At 35.2% G+C, this 19,019-nt stretch overlaps 1 protein-coding gene across 2 annotated transcripts in view; it reads left to right on the top strand.

The window, feature by feature from the left end:
* The first annotated feature begins 11,272 nt into the window (after nucleotides 1-11,272).
* The window catches only part of LOC132043430 (uncharacterized), a 49,519-nt gene continuing 41,772 nt past the window's right edge, over nucleotides 11,273-19,019 (top strand). The window contains exons 1-3 of one of the 2 annotated variants that reach the window (XM_059433924.1): nucleotides 11,273-11,390; nucleotides 14,720-14,818; nucleotides 18,355-18,480. In XM_059433924.1, the coding sequence (XP_059289907.1) occupies nucleotides 11,376-11,390; nucleotides 14,720-14,818; nucleotides 18,355-18,480 (240 nt within the window). In that variant the 5' untranslated portion in view covers nucleotides 11,273-11,375. The other variant, XM_059433923.1, reaches the window with a different exon arrangement.

A 19,019-nucleotide genomic window follows, 5' to 3' on the forward strand; every position in this document is an offset into this window, starting at 1 on the left:
GGGGACCCTCTTGATATGGACCTTTTTGGACTTGGCAAATTCCAGGTGGCATGCCTAAGATATCTTCACAAACGTTTACCTTCTTCGACTCTCTCTCATCAATCCTCTTCGTCAGTAAAGAGATGTTCGTGGCCAGTTATGCCAATGCCTGCTACGTCTCCTGGTTATCCTTCACAATATTTTGGATCAATAGTGTCCCAAGTGATAAACCATCAGAATTACTCGAGTGCCATGCTTGACTGTGTATAGTCAATCGATCAAGTATATCAGTAACAACAACATAGGACTTATTCATGAAACACCCACTAGCAGCATTATTGGCGATTGCTTGAGTCATAGGATCCAAACCTCTATAGAACTTCTCCTTCAGAATATGATCTGGGAAACCATGGTTCAGACTCCTATCCAAATTTTATTTGTACCTCTCCCAAGCTTCAAAAAGTTGCTCCCCATGACGTTGTTTGAACTCGTGAATTTGATCGCGAATCTCAGCCCTTTTACTCGAGGGATACCACTTCCTGAGAAACACTTTGACCATCTCTTCCCATGTAGCAATAGAGTTTCGGGACAGCTTTGTGAACCATTTTCTCGCTTCTCCGGCTAATGAATATTTGAAGAGTTTCAGCCGAATAGCTTCTTGAGGCACACCCATTTGGATATGATGAGAGCATACCTCTAGAAAGTTTGTTATATGCAGGGGAGGATCATCATCGACTGCATTCCGAAAGTATCCCTGTTGTTTGAGCATATGATAGAGGGACTGGTCAAACTTAATAGTAGCAGCAGTCACCCTCAGATGAATTATTGCAGATGCAAAGTCTTCCTCCATATCTGACTCATCAGCAAAAACATTCTCGACTGGAAGTCCGTCGTCTGCCATAATCACCTGGTTTACAAGGTAGGAAACAAGGTGTGTTAGAGTAGGACAAAGACTTTAAGAAGAGTAAACACTATTTAGTAATTTCAAAACTGTATTCCCCGGCAAAGGCGCCAAAATTTGATACGCTCAAATTACACCTTTTAATAGCGTAAAGTGGATGATGTCAAATGTAGTAACCCAACAAGGTTGGGGTCGAATCCCACAGAGAATATGGTGTAAAAAGTTTACTAAACGAGTATTAAACTAATCTTGCAGTCCTGGTGTATTCCAGAAAAAAAAGTTTTATAGGAGTTTTGGTTTGTGGACTAATTTAGAGTGATTGGTAATTTAAAGTTGTAAATATATGGGTAAAAAGAACCAAGGTTGTGTCCCAGTCAGATTAAGTGTATGATCATGGGTCTTGGTCTTGATATATTTCTAATGGATCGTTTGTGTGGATACACTTAACCTCTTATTCCTAAGTGAATTTATGAAACAAGGTTTAAAGCCTTGAGTTCTTTTTATTTGTTCTTACCAAACCCTATTTATTTTCCCAAATAAACCAAAGTTATGGCGTTAGCTAATGTTTATAACCACTAACTATATAATTAAAACGAAGAACAACTAAACCCTAACAATCCATTATGCGTATATCAATCACATATCCCAATCACAAAACACCCATCCTTGGGTTCACAACCTTAGTAAAGAAATTTAGCTACTCATAGAAGAAGAAGAAGAAGAAGAACAAAAATAAATAATTGAGATCATAATGCTTACGAATGATTGATTGGAATTGAAGAGAAAATAATTGCAATTGTTTGTAATCCCAAAAAGACTTCAAAAACTATGAGTATTCAATGCTAAGGAAATAAAGCTGAAATCTGGTGAATTGTAGCCTACAAGAAACCTACATCAGGTATTTATAAGAGTCTAAGTCGTGAAAAACATGTTGACAAAATTGCCCCCGACGGATCAACATACGGACCGTAAATATTATACGGTCCGTAAAATCTGCAGTTCCTGTCCGTAAAATCTCCTTCTGCCGCCCAGATCTACGCTCCCTTTTTACGGACCGTAAATATTTTACGGTCCGTATAACTGGTCCGTAAATTCTTCTTTCAGTTGAGACTTGTTGTAACTGATCTACGGTGAGATTTATGGACCGTAAATAATGTACGATCCGTACTTTCTGCAGTGAATTCCCTCTTTAGGTGTGAGACTTCTCTGTCACTGATCTATGGTTGAATTGACGACCCGTAAATATTATACGGTCTGTCTTTTTGCTATGTAAATCCCAGCTTCAGTTACTTCTCTTTCTTGAACATCTTTTTAAGCCATTTTCATGACTTTCGCCATAAACACGATAAATACCTGTAACATAACACAAACACATCAAAACACCCAAACTTGCTGTTAAAAAGCATCAAATGCTTCGGAATTTCGCGACACATCAGTCATCACTTCTTCTTATTTGCTATGAGGGCCGTTGCATATCTATTTTCCTGTTGCCGAAAGGGCCATCACTTCTTCTTATTTGCCATGAGGACCATTGCATATCTATTTTCCTGTTGTCGAGAGGGCCATCACTTCTTCTTATTCTTTTTTTTGCGCTTGAGTGCCCTCTTTGAAATTTGGTCTTTATATTTTGCCCCTCATTTATGTCTTCTTTAAATTTTGCCCTTGCCTTTGTTTAATGAAAGTTTTTTGACGAAATTATCCTTACCCCATTAAAATCCTTTTTATTTCGTCATTTGCCCCCTTTTTTTTTTTTCTTCTTTCTTTCCTCCTCTGTTTTGTGTTTGTCTCATATGTTCTAAAACGTAGGTACGAATTTGGATCTTTTTGCTCATTTCAATATTTGTTTTTATGTTAAATTGTTATTTGTTGAATTAATATCTTTGTCTTCATCGTTTTTTATATTTAATTGATCCTTTTTTTATTTAAAATGATAATGTCTTGTTATAGTGTCTGTATGATTTTTTGAACTTTAGTTTCATTCCCCATGTATATATTTTAATTTTTTGAATGTCGTATTATGAATGTCGTAATATGTTTTAGTTGATTTTGATATGCGTTTTAGTTTTCTCTTTGTTGAATCATTGAAGTTTTGCCTGTGAACTGCTGTTTTATGTTGTTGCTGCTGTTTTTATTTAATAATCTGGTTTTTGTGAAGAATGTGTTTGTTTGAGGCAACATATGCTCGGTCGTGAGAGTTATTGATTATTGAAATTTGAAGTTATTAGGTCCGGCATAAAGTTATGCTTGTTCCGGCATAACTTCATGAATTAAGTTAATTTATGTGTGCTTGATTTTATGGTGTTTTCTTGTTAATAATTTTGATTTTTATGCAATCTTATGTGTTTTTGGTGTTGTTTTGTTAATAATGTTTTGTTTTGGTTATGAAAAATGAAAGTTTGCCTCTCATGGCATACTTTGTAATTTTTTAAAGTGAACTTCTGCCCCCTCCGGCAGACTTGTCTAATTCTTAACACTTGTGTATTTTTTTGTTTTGGTTATGAAAAATGAAAGTTTGCCTCTCACGGCATACTTTGTAATTTTTTAAAGTGAACTTCTGCCCCTCCGCAGACTTGTCTAATTCTTAACACTTGTGTATTTTTTTGTTTTGGTTATGAAAAATGAAAGTTTGCCTCTCACGGCATACTTTGTAATTTTTTAAAGTGAACTTCTGCCCCCTCCGGCAGACTTGTCTAATTCTTAACACTTGTGTATTTTTTTGTTTTGGTTATGAAAAATGAAAGTTTGCCTCTCACGGCATACTTTGTAATTTTTTAAAGTGAACTTCTGCCCCCTCCGGCAGACTTGTCTAATTCTTAACACTTGTGTATTTTTTTATTTTGCTTATGAAAATGAAAGTTTGCCGCTAACAGCATACTTTGTTCTTTTGTAAAGAGAACTTCTGCCTCCTCCGGCAGACTTGTCTAATTCTTAATACTTGTGTACTTTTTTATTTTGCTTATGAAAATGAAAGTTGCCTCTAACAGCATACTTTGTTCTTTTGTAAAGTGAACTTCGCTCCTCGGGCATACTTTTCTAGTTCTTAACACTTGCGTAAATTTTTGTTTTGCTCATGAAAATGAAAGTTTGCCTCTAACAAAGATATTTTGTTCTTTTGTAAAGTGAAATTCGCCTCCTCCAAGATACTTGTCTAATTCTTAAAACTTGTGTAATTTTTTATTTTGCTTATGAAAATGAAAGTTGCCTATAACAAAGACATACTTTGTTCTTTTGTAAAGTGAATTTACGCCTCCGACATACTTTTCTAGTTCTTAACACTTGCGTAAATTTTTGTTTTGCTCATAAAAATGAAAGTTTGCCGCTAACAAACATACTTTGTTCTTTTCTAATGTAAACTTCGCCTCCTCCGGCATACTTGTCTAATTCTTAATACTTGTGTATTTTTTTTATTTTGCTTATGAAAATGAAATTTGCCTCTATGACATACTTTGTTCTTTTGTAAAGTAAACTTACGCCTCCTCCGACATACTTGTTCAGAACTTTGCCTAATTATTTTTTGTCAACTGAAGTTACTATAATTTCAAGTCTAAGTCATTGAGCATTGTATACTAATCAAATGGAACGTATAAACTAATAAAAATCGAACAAAGCAATAAATTTGATCAATTCTATGTTGTTGAGTAAAATTATGATTCGCAATGTTGAATCTGTTGCATATCGTTGTTTAGTTCATAGAAGATGATTTGTTGTTATTTTCAAATATTAACAAATCTAAACTTAATAAAGCATGAAATTGAGTTGAATTACATTCAATTGAAACGCTATATATTATATATTTTATCTTTTTCGATGTTGTAGTAAAAAGAAAATCAATGGAGATTTCTCCGGTGAAATGTTGGAACGATGGAACGATTGAAAGGTTTGTTATTGAAATGATGGATAGGTTTAATTGGATGTTTGGGGTTCATTACGTACTTTTAGATTTTTATATGTTATGGGTAGGGATAGTAAAGTCTTTTTCTTATTATCTTTTAGCTTAGAAGGGCAAATATTAAAGACCACGCATTACGGGGGCAAAAATTAAAGACCAGCGCATTTGAAGGGCATTCGCGCCAATTGCCCCATTACATATCTATTTTTCAGCTGTCGAGAGGGCCATCACTTTTTCTTATTTGCCATGAGGGCCAATGCATATCAATTTTTCTACTGCCGAGAGGGCCATCACTTCTTTTTATTTGTCGTGAGGGCTATTGCATATCTATTTTCCTGCTGCCAAGAGGGCCATCAGTTCTTCTTATTTGCCGTGCGGGCCATTGCATATCTATTTTCCTGTTGCCAAGGGGGTCATTCATACAAACATGCCGAGAGGACCATTTATATGAACTGCCGAGAGGGCCATTCATACAAGCATACAGATATAATCAAGATGGTAAAGAAATGTAAATCCGGTCAAGCGACCGCAGTGTTTGCTCCAAAAAATCAAAACGATGCAAATCCGATCACAACAGTATTCGTCATCAAGGTGGGAACAGATTTATAGTCGTCAGACGCCACCGGCTGGTCAAATCAAATCTAGATGTATGCGGAGCAAACGTGGAACTTTTTCTTACGCAGCCAGTCAAGATAGGGTGCCCATGAGAGTCAAGCTCTCTGACCAGGACTTGGAAGATCGCTCCCGCTCATGCTCAGCCACACCATTTGCTTGTTTGTTTATTCATTTTTACTTGCTAGTTTTTAAATTTTTTTGCAAATCGGTCGGACACACACCGATACCCTTTTGTTCCGATCGAGTCGAACTACAAGTGACTTGATTCCCAAGACCAAGGATATGTAGGCAGACTCATAACCAGAGAGTCAGTCACACTCTAACCAATCACACCGGACTTCCCAGTCTCATAACCGGAATATCCAAAATTTGCTTAAATTCGCATTTTTTGAAGCATAAGTTGAGTTGAACCACAAGTGACCTGAATTCTCATGTAACCTGAGATATGTAGAAAACCCAGAAATCAGGGTCCGGCCACATATTTTGAAAATTGCAAAAAAGCGAGAGGTAATATGGAGATGGGTCAGTCAAAAATCAGGGTCAGTCAAATTTCGCTGTTCAGAGATGGCTTTGCCATCCCCGAACACCGAAGGGGCAGTTGTTGACACCTAATTTTTGACCTCCCATAATTTATTTTAATCACCCAGAATCCTTGGGTATTAAACGGAGTGAAATATGTATTTTTAGAAGCCAAAATGATTTTATAAAATTATTTAGACAATATTTTACCATTCTCATTTGGTAAAATAACTTCTATAAATATTATAAATCATCTGGAAATTAATTTACATATTATTGCATCAATTATGGTACTTGCCAAAATCAAAAGCATTATAACAATTATCTTGTTTAATTAGTTTCCCAAATTTGCAAGTATTTTACTCCGTTTAACTCAAGGAAATTGATTAATTAAAATAAATAATCATTTTTCCCATAAACAAATCATATTGACAATTTTCAAATTAATCATAATTAATTTAAACAATTAATTATGGTTATATTTGTAAAATTGCTTATTATGTGTTTAATTACGGCTACAATTGAAATAATCAATGATTAGCATAATTCCGGCGTTAATTGAAATAGCCAAAATTCTTTGATTTAGATTAATTAAGGTTATAATTGCAAAATTGGCCTTTAAGTGTTTTTAGTCCGGTTGTGGCTACGATTGAAATAGCCAATTTCATGAATTAACTTGATTAAGGTCATTTTTACAATTTGATTCTTGTCTAATTAGTTTAAAAGCGGCCATATTTTAGATGTCCAATTTAAAGACGTTTCTTTAATACGGCTATTTGTCAAAATCTCCATATACAACCCTCCATATATACACATATATACGGCTATATACATATGTATACGTATACACACACATATATCACATATACACACATATATATGGGCTGCCCTTTATTATTTTTATGTCAGCCCAAAAGGGACCCGACCCAACCCAACTATCCATTAAAAGGGGGGGGGGGGGGGGGGCAATACCTCTCCTTTCTTCATTTCATACCAAACAGACCCTAAGGGCATTTTCTCTCTCAATGGATCGTGAAAAGCTAGCCGCCACCCCTCCCCTTCCCTCTCCGCTTCGTCATCTATGCCGGAAACAACAAAGAAAGGAAGGGCCCGCTTTGATTTTGGACAGTGCATGGTCAAGAATAGCAAGAGCATTAATTGCTCTGCCATTTCTCACCCTCTTTCCACCAAACTCAACCCAAACGAGGTATTACCACCCCCTATCTCTTACTTTTCTGCAAAAATCAACGTTTGTTAGTCTGTATTTTTAATGGGTTTTGTCTTCAGGCGAGTTTGAATCCTCAAACCCCATTGGTCCGACTGTGACCATAAGGATCCGTTAAGTTCAGGTTGCAACTCCAACCCTTTATTTGTTGTATGCATCGATCTGAGCCTTACGATTACTTGTTTGTGAGGAACAAGTCCAAATTCGAGACTTGTCCCACATCGATGAATTAGGGCTTTTTGCGAATTTGGGGTTCTATTTGAAGCAGAGGGGTTTTTTTTTTTTTTTTGGGAGATCTACCACAAAAAACTCAAAATACTTAGTTTTGGCATACCTTTGCTTTGGAACTTAAATTTTTGAGTTAAGTATAATTTTTAAATATTTTTTATTTTTTCTGTGTTGGTGTGGCTGAGTGTTGGGATTAAGGAGCTTGGGAATAGGTTAAATTATTGATAGGGGACCAGTTTGTTCTACATAACTTAATGTTTATTGTACTTGGCCTCATGTATTGCTTTTTTCTGAACTATGAAGTTTGAGTTGGTGCTGTGGCATTATGTGTTGGTTCTGTAATACTGGGGGTTGATAATGAAGGTATCCCTTGGGGATTTATTCAAAGCATAGGTGTGACTTACCTAGGACTTAGAATAGAGTGGACAAGCTTTGAGTTTCTAGTCAAACTCAGCTTGTCATCCTCCTTCTATGTTGTTGGGGTTCCCCTATATAAGAATAAACCTTATGGGATCCCTTTTAATATCAAATGGATAAGCAAACATGTATGCTCATGTTCTGAATTTCCTCTTTTTTACTTGGTTTAAATTGTGTTGTCCAGTTTTGTACTTCAAAGATATTTTGATTCTACCAACATGAAACCTGTATATTATATATTTAGTTTTAAGTGGGCAGTTACCTTGTCTTGCCTTTCTTTGTTGCTGTCCATTTGAAACTTTGAAGCATTAAATCCATTTATATGATTCTCTTGGCTATTTTATTCTTAATGGGTTGATTCTTCTTCTTCTTCTTTTTTATTTTTTTTTTATTTTTTATTTTTTATAATATACCAAGTGATATACCCAGGTATACAGGGTATACTCACTTCTGGACACTCACTAAGTGTATAGAAGACAATATACTCAGTGTATATGAGGTATACCACGTTGGCTAGTGTGGGCTGATTGTTTGAATAACTTAAATCTTGGCATGAAATGGAACTTAATCCAATTTTTAACTAAGTTTAAAACTGGACTAGCGTTTTAAATAAAGGCAAAACGGTTTCAATATTGATTAAGTGGTAAAAGGATTTGGGCCTTCCACCCCTTTGTGAAAATTAATATCTTGAAATAATTGGACTGTTTTGGGCCTTAAGTCCACTAATGAAACCAGACAGCTCCCAGAATTTAAAAAAAAATGAAAATTTCAATGAATAGCCTAATGTTGTTTAAATGGTGGATTTGTTTTCGATGAAAAACACCCCGAATACTTTTGAGAAAAATCTGGGTCTTTTGTTAAAGTTAAGGTTTTGATCTTGTTTGAAATAAAAACAGACTGCTTTTGACTTGGACTAAGATTTTTGAGATTATTTGGGCCAAAGGATTCAAAGACTTGTGGACTAAGAGCAAAAAGGGATATTTGGGCCTGGAAGCCCAACATTAAATTTGGATTACTTGAACTTCTGACTTGGATACAGTTGTGAAAAAAGACTTTGGGCCTGGAAGCCCAACATTACACGGACTGAGATAAGAGGAATGTTTTTGGACCAAGATTGAGGTATGATAGACTTTGGACTTGGAATATGGTTTGACCTTATGGGCGTCAAAAATGATAAAATTTAGACTTAATAAAACTTTTCTACATATATATATATATATATATATATATATATATATATAGGAGAATACTCCATTTTTTTTATATAAAATAAAAACCCATAAGAACTAAACTCATCTTATTAGGACTAGAATAGTAGAGACTCTACTCGGGAGAAATCTCGGGTGTGTTCTAGTCTGGCAATAAAGTGAGTTGAACACTTACGTGGATTTTCAAACCCCAAAACCCCTTTTCTAAGATGACTTTTTGCTGAAATTTTTCTCGGATTAATGATATGAATGAATGACAACTTTGCAAGAAAGAAAACATTTTAGCAAATACTCACAATTTATCACACATTGAAGCTCGTAGGTCAACCGTATTCCACAGATCTTTAATACTAGGGTGCGTAAAACCTTCCCTAGGGGGTCACCAAAACCCTTACCTCGAACTTTGGTACTAAAACGATTTCTCTCTTGCTTGAAAAATCTTTTACCTGATTTTCCTAATTTCTCTTAATAAATTAGGTGGCTACTCTAAAAATACTAAAATCCATTTAGAGCACCAACAACCTCGAAGTAGCTTTTATGCACCCGCGTAAAAGTGAACCGTAACAGGTTGTTTTTCATTGATTTCAAGTGAATTTTGATTTGCTCTAGAAAGAGAGTCATTTTGGTCATTAGCATGCATCAGAGGGACGTCGTTAGGCTGCCCCATAGCGTGGAGCGTGGGTTATAGTTGCTGGTGTTCGTGAACCCATCGTCGGAGGAGTAATTCTAGTGAGAGAAAAATGTTATCTGTGATTTGACTAATCAATTTGTAAAATATTTTTTGTCGATATTGGATTAGTAGTTCACTCTTAAGTAAGGTCCCAAAGTAATTTTGGGAAAAAAAATATTTATTTCAACTTTTAAAAACCACTTATGCTACTACTCAAAAATACTTATTTGTCTAAAAGTTTAATTAAACACCTCAACTTTCTAAAATCAACACTTTTTTTAATTAAAAATAAGCACTTTTAACTTTCTACAAGCTTCGCCTAACATTCTATTAATCAAGAGAAAATGACCAAAAATACCTTGAGCTATTCAAAATTGGTCAATTTTATCCTCCGTTTCGTTTTTGGCTAAATAAATGTCTTTGCAAATAGTCAACTAGCTCAAAAATGCCCTCCAACTAACCAAATAGTTGAAAAGTATCCTTTCTATTAACTGTTACACCAAAACAAGGGAAAATGAGCTAATTTTTGCCCTTGAACTATCTAAAATGAGGCAATTTTGCCAAGGTTAATAGAATTTGATTTTTATTTATTTTTAACATATCATTCTTAGAGTTAGTAAAATAAATACATTCTTATTAATGTTAAAAAATAAATTTTTAAATAGTTATGTAAGAAAAGGTATATGATTTTCATGTTCGGAACTAACAATTCATCACTAATGCAATATTGCCCCGTTTCGAATAATTTAACAGTAAAATTGGCTCATTTTCCCTGATTTTGGAGAAATCATTAGTAGGTATTTAATTTGACTAGTCAGAGGGTGCATTTAGAGCCTGTTTGGCCTAGCGGTTTTGAGGAGCTTCTTTTTTTTTTTTTTTTTTTTTTTTTGCAAAAAAAAAAAAAAAAAAACGCTTTTTCGCGAAATTTGGGAGAAGCAGAAGCAATTTTTTTTTCCAAGACAAAAAAATCCCTACCATAAATATATATTATCAAGTATATCCCTCATTAATCGATTAATTTTTAATTAATAATACTTTTTTTTAACAAGTTAGCTTTCATGTATGTAATGGACTTTTATAAATTGTGTAATGATTTTGAATTTTATTTTGGTTGTAGATTTTTAGTATATTTAAATCATCGTGTTGATATTATATCAATATTTAATATTTTTTTTGATTCATATATGCGTTATATAAATTGAAAATTTTAATATGTACTTTTAAATTTTAATTTAAAACTACAAACTTAATTAAAATCTTTCATAATAGATATTTAAATAATTTCTTTCTGTAAAATAATCTTGATAGTAAACCTTAATTGATAATTGTCCTTTTTTCGTAATTTGACACTCAAAAAGTACTTTTTTAAGAAGATTAGCTAAACATAATTTGCTTATTAAAAACAGTCAAAAATACTTTTCAATGAATTAGCCAAATATAAACTGCTTCTCAGCAAAATATATATTTTTTAAAAAATATTTCTACTTCTCAAAATAAGTCGTTTTTTGTTGATCGGCCAAATAGGCCGTTTTTAGCTGCTAGGCCAAAGTGGCTTAAGCTATTTGACAAACCATAGAGACATTTTTGAGGAAAAAAACATAGCAGTTAAACTTGACTTATTCCCAAAGGCTCCCCTTAATCATAACTTAAACAGGGAGAAGCACCTACACTGCCCCTTTATTCCACACGGTTTTGCCTCTAAGTTGGTTCCCTTCACCCTTTCAATGGAAACTCCTCAGGTAAAATTGTGCTTCCTACTCTCACTTCTTTTGAGTTACTTCATCAAATGAAGTTGCTTTTTACATTTTCTTGACAATTAGTAACCACAAAAAATAGGGGAATTACATACTTGTGTTAATTAGTTATCCTAAAACCCATTGTGTAGAGGTATTTGCAACTTTTTATGTTTTTCATCAGTATAGTATTAGATGCGGAATGTGATTGTGACAAGGTAAGTGCTCAAGCTTTCTTCATTACGGGTCGTTTGGTTCAAATACAACAAGTTATTCAGGTATTGTATAATGTAGAGGTTAGTAATGCAAGAATTATTTGAAATCCAGTTAGTGTTCTCCTTTTATTCAGATATCTAGTTGGTTTTCTACTTTTCAATTCAAAACATTTGTATGTGACCATTGGTTTTATTTCTTTTGCTCTGCATTTTCTTCTTCATGGCTGACAAATTGATATCTTTAATACTCCAAGGAGATATCCAGGCACTCCATTTTTGTTTATGGACACTATTATAGAAGCTGATTTGACTCAAACGGAAAATATATGGTTTAATTAAGTGGAAAGATAACTTCTAGAAAAATTCTAGTCGAAGATAAAATTAAGTGCCTATTAAAGTGTCTTCCATCCATCTATCAGTGGTTGGGAAGCTCACATTATTGCTGGTGTTGGTGTATCTAGGGCTTGTCACCTCCCCAGTTTGATTTTCAAAATTTCAGTCATCTGATTTGAAGAACCAGAACCTAGCAGATTGTGCTAGCTTAGGAAATAGGATCTAGGCCCCGTTATGGTCTTTTTCGGTTGCATTTTCAAAGCCTATCTCATAATATTACAATTATCTAGTGTGCAAACCAGGGTTCAAACCCAATAGAGACCAGAAACGCTAGGTGGTTTCTTTTCATCTGCCTAAACTTTGGCGGACATAGTTACCCGGTACCGATGATGGCTGGACTGGAAGATAGAGGTGCCTGGTGCAATAGTTGAGGTGTGCGCAAACTATGCCAAAACCAAAAAAGAATTACAAAGATAATCTGGTTTGGCACTCGAACGGTGCATGGACTAGTATGCCTAGTCCTAAGCAAGATTAATGTATTGCATTGGCTCAATGGCTAAAACTTAATGTAGCCAAAAGCTTAAGAATGAAAAACTAGCAGTCAATAAATAAAATTCCAATGTAAAACCATTCAAAAAGAGGCAACCTATCAAACATGAAAAGCTCAGATCTTGAGAAGTAAGAACCTATGGGTTGTTAAGTAACCAACACATACATTTCTCAATATTTGTTTCCATAATGAAAACATAATTGTCTGTATTTGTCATTAGTTTTAAATACTTATTCCTGAACTAAAGGATTGAACGAATTTGGTGAGTAGAAAGATGTCCTTGGAACGCTTTGGTAGGAAGTGAAGATGGCAGCAGAATAGGGGATTTGGGACTGTAGGGTGGGGATGGGATGGGGGTGGTACAAGAGCAGAGTGTTAAGGGGTGGGGAGAAAGGTAGGGGTGTTAGGGTGGAAGGAGGATAAGATGAGGAAAGAAGGAGAGAGTCACCAAGTTATAGTACAGAACTAAGAGCTAGTATTAGGTAGATCCACTAAGTCCGTGGGTTGGGAGGAGCTGCATTTACGATGCTACTGGGAGGAACCAGGGGAGGGATTCAAGATAAGGAGGGAGGCAATGTAAGTTCAGAAATAAGTGAAGCTAGTATGGGAAGCAATAGAGTTTTGGGAAAGAAATGGCTTTGTGAACAAGGAACCATTCTTAAGAACCTTTCTGGTTACAAAGTGTCTGTTTGATACAACAGCAACAACAACAACAACAACATACCCAGTGTAATCCCACAAGTGGAGTCAAGAGAGGGTAGGATGTATGCAGACCTTACTCCTACCTTTGTGGGGTAAAGTGGTCGTTTGGTACTAAAAACTTAAAATGTTTGTAATATAGAATTATCAAACCTAATACTAATCTACTAAATGTTCAAAAGCAACCAACCAAAAAGCGCTTAACTGTTGCAACATTGTAGTTACCAATCTAATAGATAAAAATATGAATTACAAGATGCCATAACCATAAACTACCAAAACCCAATATTTTAAGTCCAAAGGCCTAACCACATTACAGTAGTAGGACATAACCTATAACAGGCGAAAGTGCTGAGTAGTATGCTTATTTTGGAGAATATTCTATGCACGACATGTTGTTTACGCAAGGATGAACCTGATAACAATGAAGATGTCATATTCAATCAACCTTTTCAATATCATTGTTTATGGTTCTTTCTAGATGGTGCCACATTTCAGGAAGATTGTGACAACTAGAAATTATAGTAAATTTTAGCGGTTCTGAGTTAGTTACCCTTAAAAACAGAGTAAATCCCATCAGAGTAGTTTGAACATATCAATTACAATGCCATAAGAAACAGAATTAGTTTCATGTATAATCCTGTAAAGTTAAAAGGTACATAATGCTGCAGTCTGTAGTAACATTGTCAACGAATTATATTGGGTTGGTCATTATTCACAATTTTTTTTTTTGATACACAAATCAAGAACATGAATTATATTGGGTTGGTCATAAACACAAATCAACAACATGAATATAGTTTTTAAATATTTACCTAAGAATCCTAATGCTGCAAATTTTGAATTACGATATGTTAAGTTTTCAATTTTCAATATTTTTGAATAAGATGTCAAGTACCAAGCTTGGCTTGCGAAGGAGATAGGGTGTGCTAGATAGGGGGGAGAGAGAGAGAGAGAGGACAAAGATGGTTGGCAAGATCACTGTTGGCGATAGAGGCCTAGAGGGTAAAGAAGCAGAGTGGAGCAGTTGGTGGTTGTTGGAGTGGTAGACTAATAGGGTTTTCCAGAGACAGAAAGTGAGAGACTTCTATAGTGTACTCGTGACTATTAAAGTTTAACTAGTGTGTATATTATTTTTTTCCTTTTTTTTCCCTTTGCTTAAACTTCTAAAATATTGAACTAGTTCTATACTTCTATCAGCTTTTGCTTCCTTAGCACCAAAAATAATTGATTCTTGAGATATAAATACGGAAAACTGAAATACATTCTGAATAACAATTTCAAGTAAATTGGATGCTTCAGTTGATTTTCCAAGAATGTCTGAACCATGAACACCCCAGGATTTCACCTTGCGCTGAATGTTTCGACGCAGTATATTTTCTGTAGTTCTTTAATCAGAAATCAGTAAATAACTAGAGATTTATATTTTCCGTAACATAAATGTAGTATATTTTCTTTAGTTGCTAAAACAATCAAATTATAGGTTTATACTTTGTGTAATTACTGCTGAAGTACTTTCCTTTTCTTTTTCCTTTTAGTTACTGAACCAGAACTTGCCTCATGATGCTCATACGGACGGTGACATCTTGTTGATGCTTGAGCTTCCAGAAAATGACAAGTTCTTCAAGAAAAAGAAGGTTTGAGGTTTTGAAGCATATTATTGATAATCCTTATTCCTTCTAGCTGCCTGTCATGACCCACAATCCCAAAGCCTCGTAACGAGCACCCAACAATCCCCCATGTCGAGCGAACGACAAAAAAATCCAAAACCATTGCATACCAAACGAGTATAGGTCTAATAATAAGACAACCACACAATCACCGGAAACCAGTTATCCTAAATCAATGCAGAAGCTCAAATAAAACAGGACTACTTTACATACTAAATCATGAGCATCCACAAGTATATAAGTATGACTAAAGTCTAAAACGGTAATAAACTGAATAACGTAACAGAACTTCCGACGCAGAACTAATCACTTGGCTCATCACTGGAATCTGAACTCGACAATTAACAATGATCAACCTCGAGGCTCGCTGGTGCTAGGAACCGTATCTTCATTTCAGATGCACGGAAGTGAAGAAAGGGGGTGAGTACGGGGGAATACTTTGTAATTATCATTGACTGTGCCCAACATGGAAGTTGCGAGGGTCGTGATATGAAAGTAGTCTTTTAGAAAATTCTAAACATATATGATAATCAACAACAATAATATGCACCTAAACATGGTATTAACATAGCCCGTATACAATAGATATACAACCCGAACATGAGTCCACATGCTCGTAACTGATAACTTGTACATGAGTCCTGATGTCCAAAACATATCCCACAACTCAGTGTGAATCGTATATGCAATTTAACATTACTACTATATATAAGGGAAAACTTAGGGCCTTTTGTAGTCCTCACAAGAATTTCCAAATTTTTTTAAAACTTTTAGGTCCTAATCTTATTTATGTAAGTCAATTTTTTTTTTTTTGTTTTTAAGGTCTACTTCAAAAGCTATCGAACCTCCTACCTCATTTTTCACGTTCTTTGATTTTCTATTTGGTGCTCGATATCCGCATTTGAGCCCAATTAATCCAGATAATTCGTATTGTATACTGCTCCCTCCAAAGATTTTTTCCATATCCATGTTCGAACCCCTGATCCCTAATTAAGGGAGAAGCAGCTCCACTCGCTGTACAAGTTAAATTATGTATTTGTCTTAAAAGTTCATTAACTAACCCCTGATCCCTAATTAAGGGAGACGCAGCTCCACTCGCTGTACAAGTTAAATTATGTATTTGTCTTAAAAGTTCATTAACTATGTATAGATTATTTATTTAGAGCTAAATAACTTTAGAAAATTAGGATACATAACTTATAAATGTCAAATTCTGGCTCCGCATTTGATTTGAAGTAAATAATTTCATCAAAATGGAAGCTAAAATATTAAAGGAGTGCAATTAAAATTTTGCTTTCATATATTGAAAATATATATATATGAAATTTAATTATTACTAACGTAATTACCCACTTGTGGGACTACAATAGGTATATGATTGTTGTTGTTGTACACTTGTACTAACACAAATTATATTTCTTTAATTAAAATATCTATTTTTATATCTTGAGTTTGGGCCCGGGCTTAGCACGGGCCTCACATAACTAGTACATATACACAGTGACAAGCAGTACAACCATGTAAATTAACACATATGAAATCCATCAAGTTATTCTAGCATCTAACTAATGAATATTTTTTTGATCAAGTAAAAATATTTTCATTCATAAGCATGGCCAAAAAGAAAACGGCCATATACAAGGGATGTACCAAATGATAAAGAATCTACAAAATATTATTCTCTACAAACTCCTCCCAATCCTCTATACAACCAGGAACTTTTTGATTACACCAAAAGAAAATAAGAGAGCGGAGACTACTCCTCAACTGAGAAAAACTTGACTCTATTCCTTCAAAAGCTCTTTTGTTTCTCTCACTCCAAACTACCCACATCAAAGCAAGCGGAACCACGTTCCAAGCCCTTCGTCTTCTCCTCCTGCTCTCATCAACTCTTTCATAGTTCTTGGCATTACCCAAGAATTCTTGAACCACCTAAAGATATCCCACCACAATATCAAGGTAAACCCACAATGTAGAAGAAGATGGTCCACGTCCTCCCCCGTCTCCTTGCATATGAAGCACCAACTGACGCAAACAACCTTTCACTTTCTAAGATTTTTCCGCCATCAAAATCACTCCTCTAGTGGCTAGCCAAGTGAAGAAACACAGCTTCCTCGGCACACTTGGAACCCATATTGCATTACATGGGAAATCAATCTCCTCTCTAACCAAAAGTTTCTCATAAAAAGACTTCACCGCGAACACTCCAGTATTTCCGAGGGCCCACCCCCACACATCGGGATTATCCACCGGATTGACTTGCCTATGAAGCAAATCTATCAATCTTTTAAACTCGCGCACTTCCCAATCTTGAAAATCCCTTCTAAATCTCAATTCCAAAAAGTCTCTCCACCTTGAGTCCCCCTAATCAGTTGAATTGTCAAATCCCTTTGGCATGATATTTTGTACAAATTTTGGAAATCATCTTTCAATAATATGTTCCCACACCAGTTGTGTCCCCAAAAATATACCATCCTCTCATCTTCGACCTTGAATGAGATATTTTTCACAAAATTATCCCATCCCTTTGTGATATTTCTCCACAAACTACAACCGAAAAGGCAAAACGGTATCTCTAGTTTTCCAGCCCCCTTCCATAATCCCATATTTGTCAACTATCACCTCCCTCCACAAAGCAGTTTGCTGGCATTAATATATGCACAAATAATCATATCTCAGATATAACATGTCATGCACAACAAGATAACAACAATACATCGCGTATAATACCTTGCTAGCCCCATATATGCTCGTCACCTCATGATATATACAGTACCCCATATACACATTGAATGTAAAAGACTCCAAGTTTGAGAAAAGAACCCCATTGAGGTCAAAGTCTTACCTTACTTCCGTCCAAGCTAAGCTTAAGCTTTCAAAACAACTTTACCGCGTTCAAAATCCACCAAACAACTTCAGTAAATTCAAAAGAGCAATTAATGATGTCAAACAATGCCATTGGACTCAAATTCTACAATTTAAGACTCGATAAAAGTAAAAGTCAACCCTAAAAGTTAACCCTGGGTCAACATAGTAGAGCTTCAAACTAAAATTCAAATTCAGATTACCCATCACCCCGCGAGTTCAAATTTATGCTTAGATTTCTATCTTGAGACATTTGGTCCATCAAATTTAGGATTTGATGTTTCAAGGGTTTGCTTAAAATCCCTGATTTTCGCTATTAAGTTCCATGCTTTATGGTTAACCTTAGCACACAATCATGATATAAACTCAAAGTAGTGATTAGAATACTTACCGCAACTTAAAGGGCGAAATCCCAATCTCCAATTCCCGAAACTTAGAATGTAAAAAATGGTGTAGCAATAGCTGCTGTCCATGAAACTGATCTTATATACCCTGGGAGCTTCATCGTGATCGCGACACCTTGCTCGCTATCACGGAAATAAACCCAGAGCCAGACTCATCACGATTGCCACAAGTTATCCACGATAGTGAAGTCTTGCTTGACACCTGGTCATGATGTTATCTAATCTTGTCTACAGAAACTGCTGGAAGACATGGGTTGTTATGCAAAACATGTATCCATACAGAGCTCTGCAAGTCCTGGTGAATTGAAGTCTTCTTTACTTTTGATGCTTCAGAGAGCTAGAATCATAAACTTAGATGAGGTATTCCTTTCTCAAAAACTTATATCTAGAAGTAGTTGGGTAACTTGTAAATGCTAATAACACTTCTGTTTTATTTTTTGCTCTGACTTGGGAAATGTGTTGAAAGTTTTTTCTCGACAAAATGACTACGGTCATTTTTCCCGTGAAATTTGGCCGGACTTTACCTTACTTTGGTTCAAATCTATTCAATTCTTCATCTCAAATCTTATGAGGGTGTCGATGGGAGGAAACTTATTCTTTGTTGCTGGGGAGAAGTCATTTGAAATCAAGGAAAATGGAGGAGACCGAGACTGTTGGTGTATTTGGCTGGAAAGGAAGAAGAACTTTATCAGTACACTCTCCATCAATGCTAGACTGCTACTATGGGTTTGTCAGATTCTACAGTTGGTGTCAGAGGGTACTAGTCAACTGTGCAGACGGTGGAAAAGAACCGAACAATAATGAACAACAATATGAATACTTCACCTTTCAAACTTCAATAATTTTGGCAAAGAGGTTAGGATTTTGGCAACCCAGGAGAAGACCAGTACCATTGTCTC

This window comes from Lycium ferocissimum, unplaced genomic scaffold (genome assembly GCF_029784015.1).
Source record: "Lycium ferocissimum isolate CSIRO_LF1 unplaced genomic scaffold, AGI_CSIRO_Lferr_CH_V1 ctg243, whole genome shotgun sequence".
Taxonomy (NCBI): domain Eukaryota; kingdom Viridiplantae; phylum Streptophyta; class Magnoliopsida; order Solanales; family Solanaceae; genus Lycium; species Lycium ferocissimum.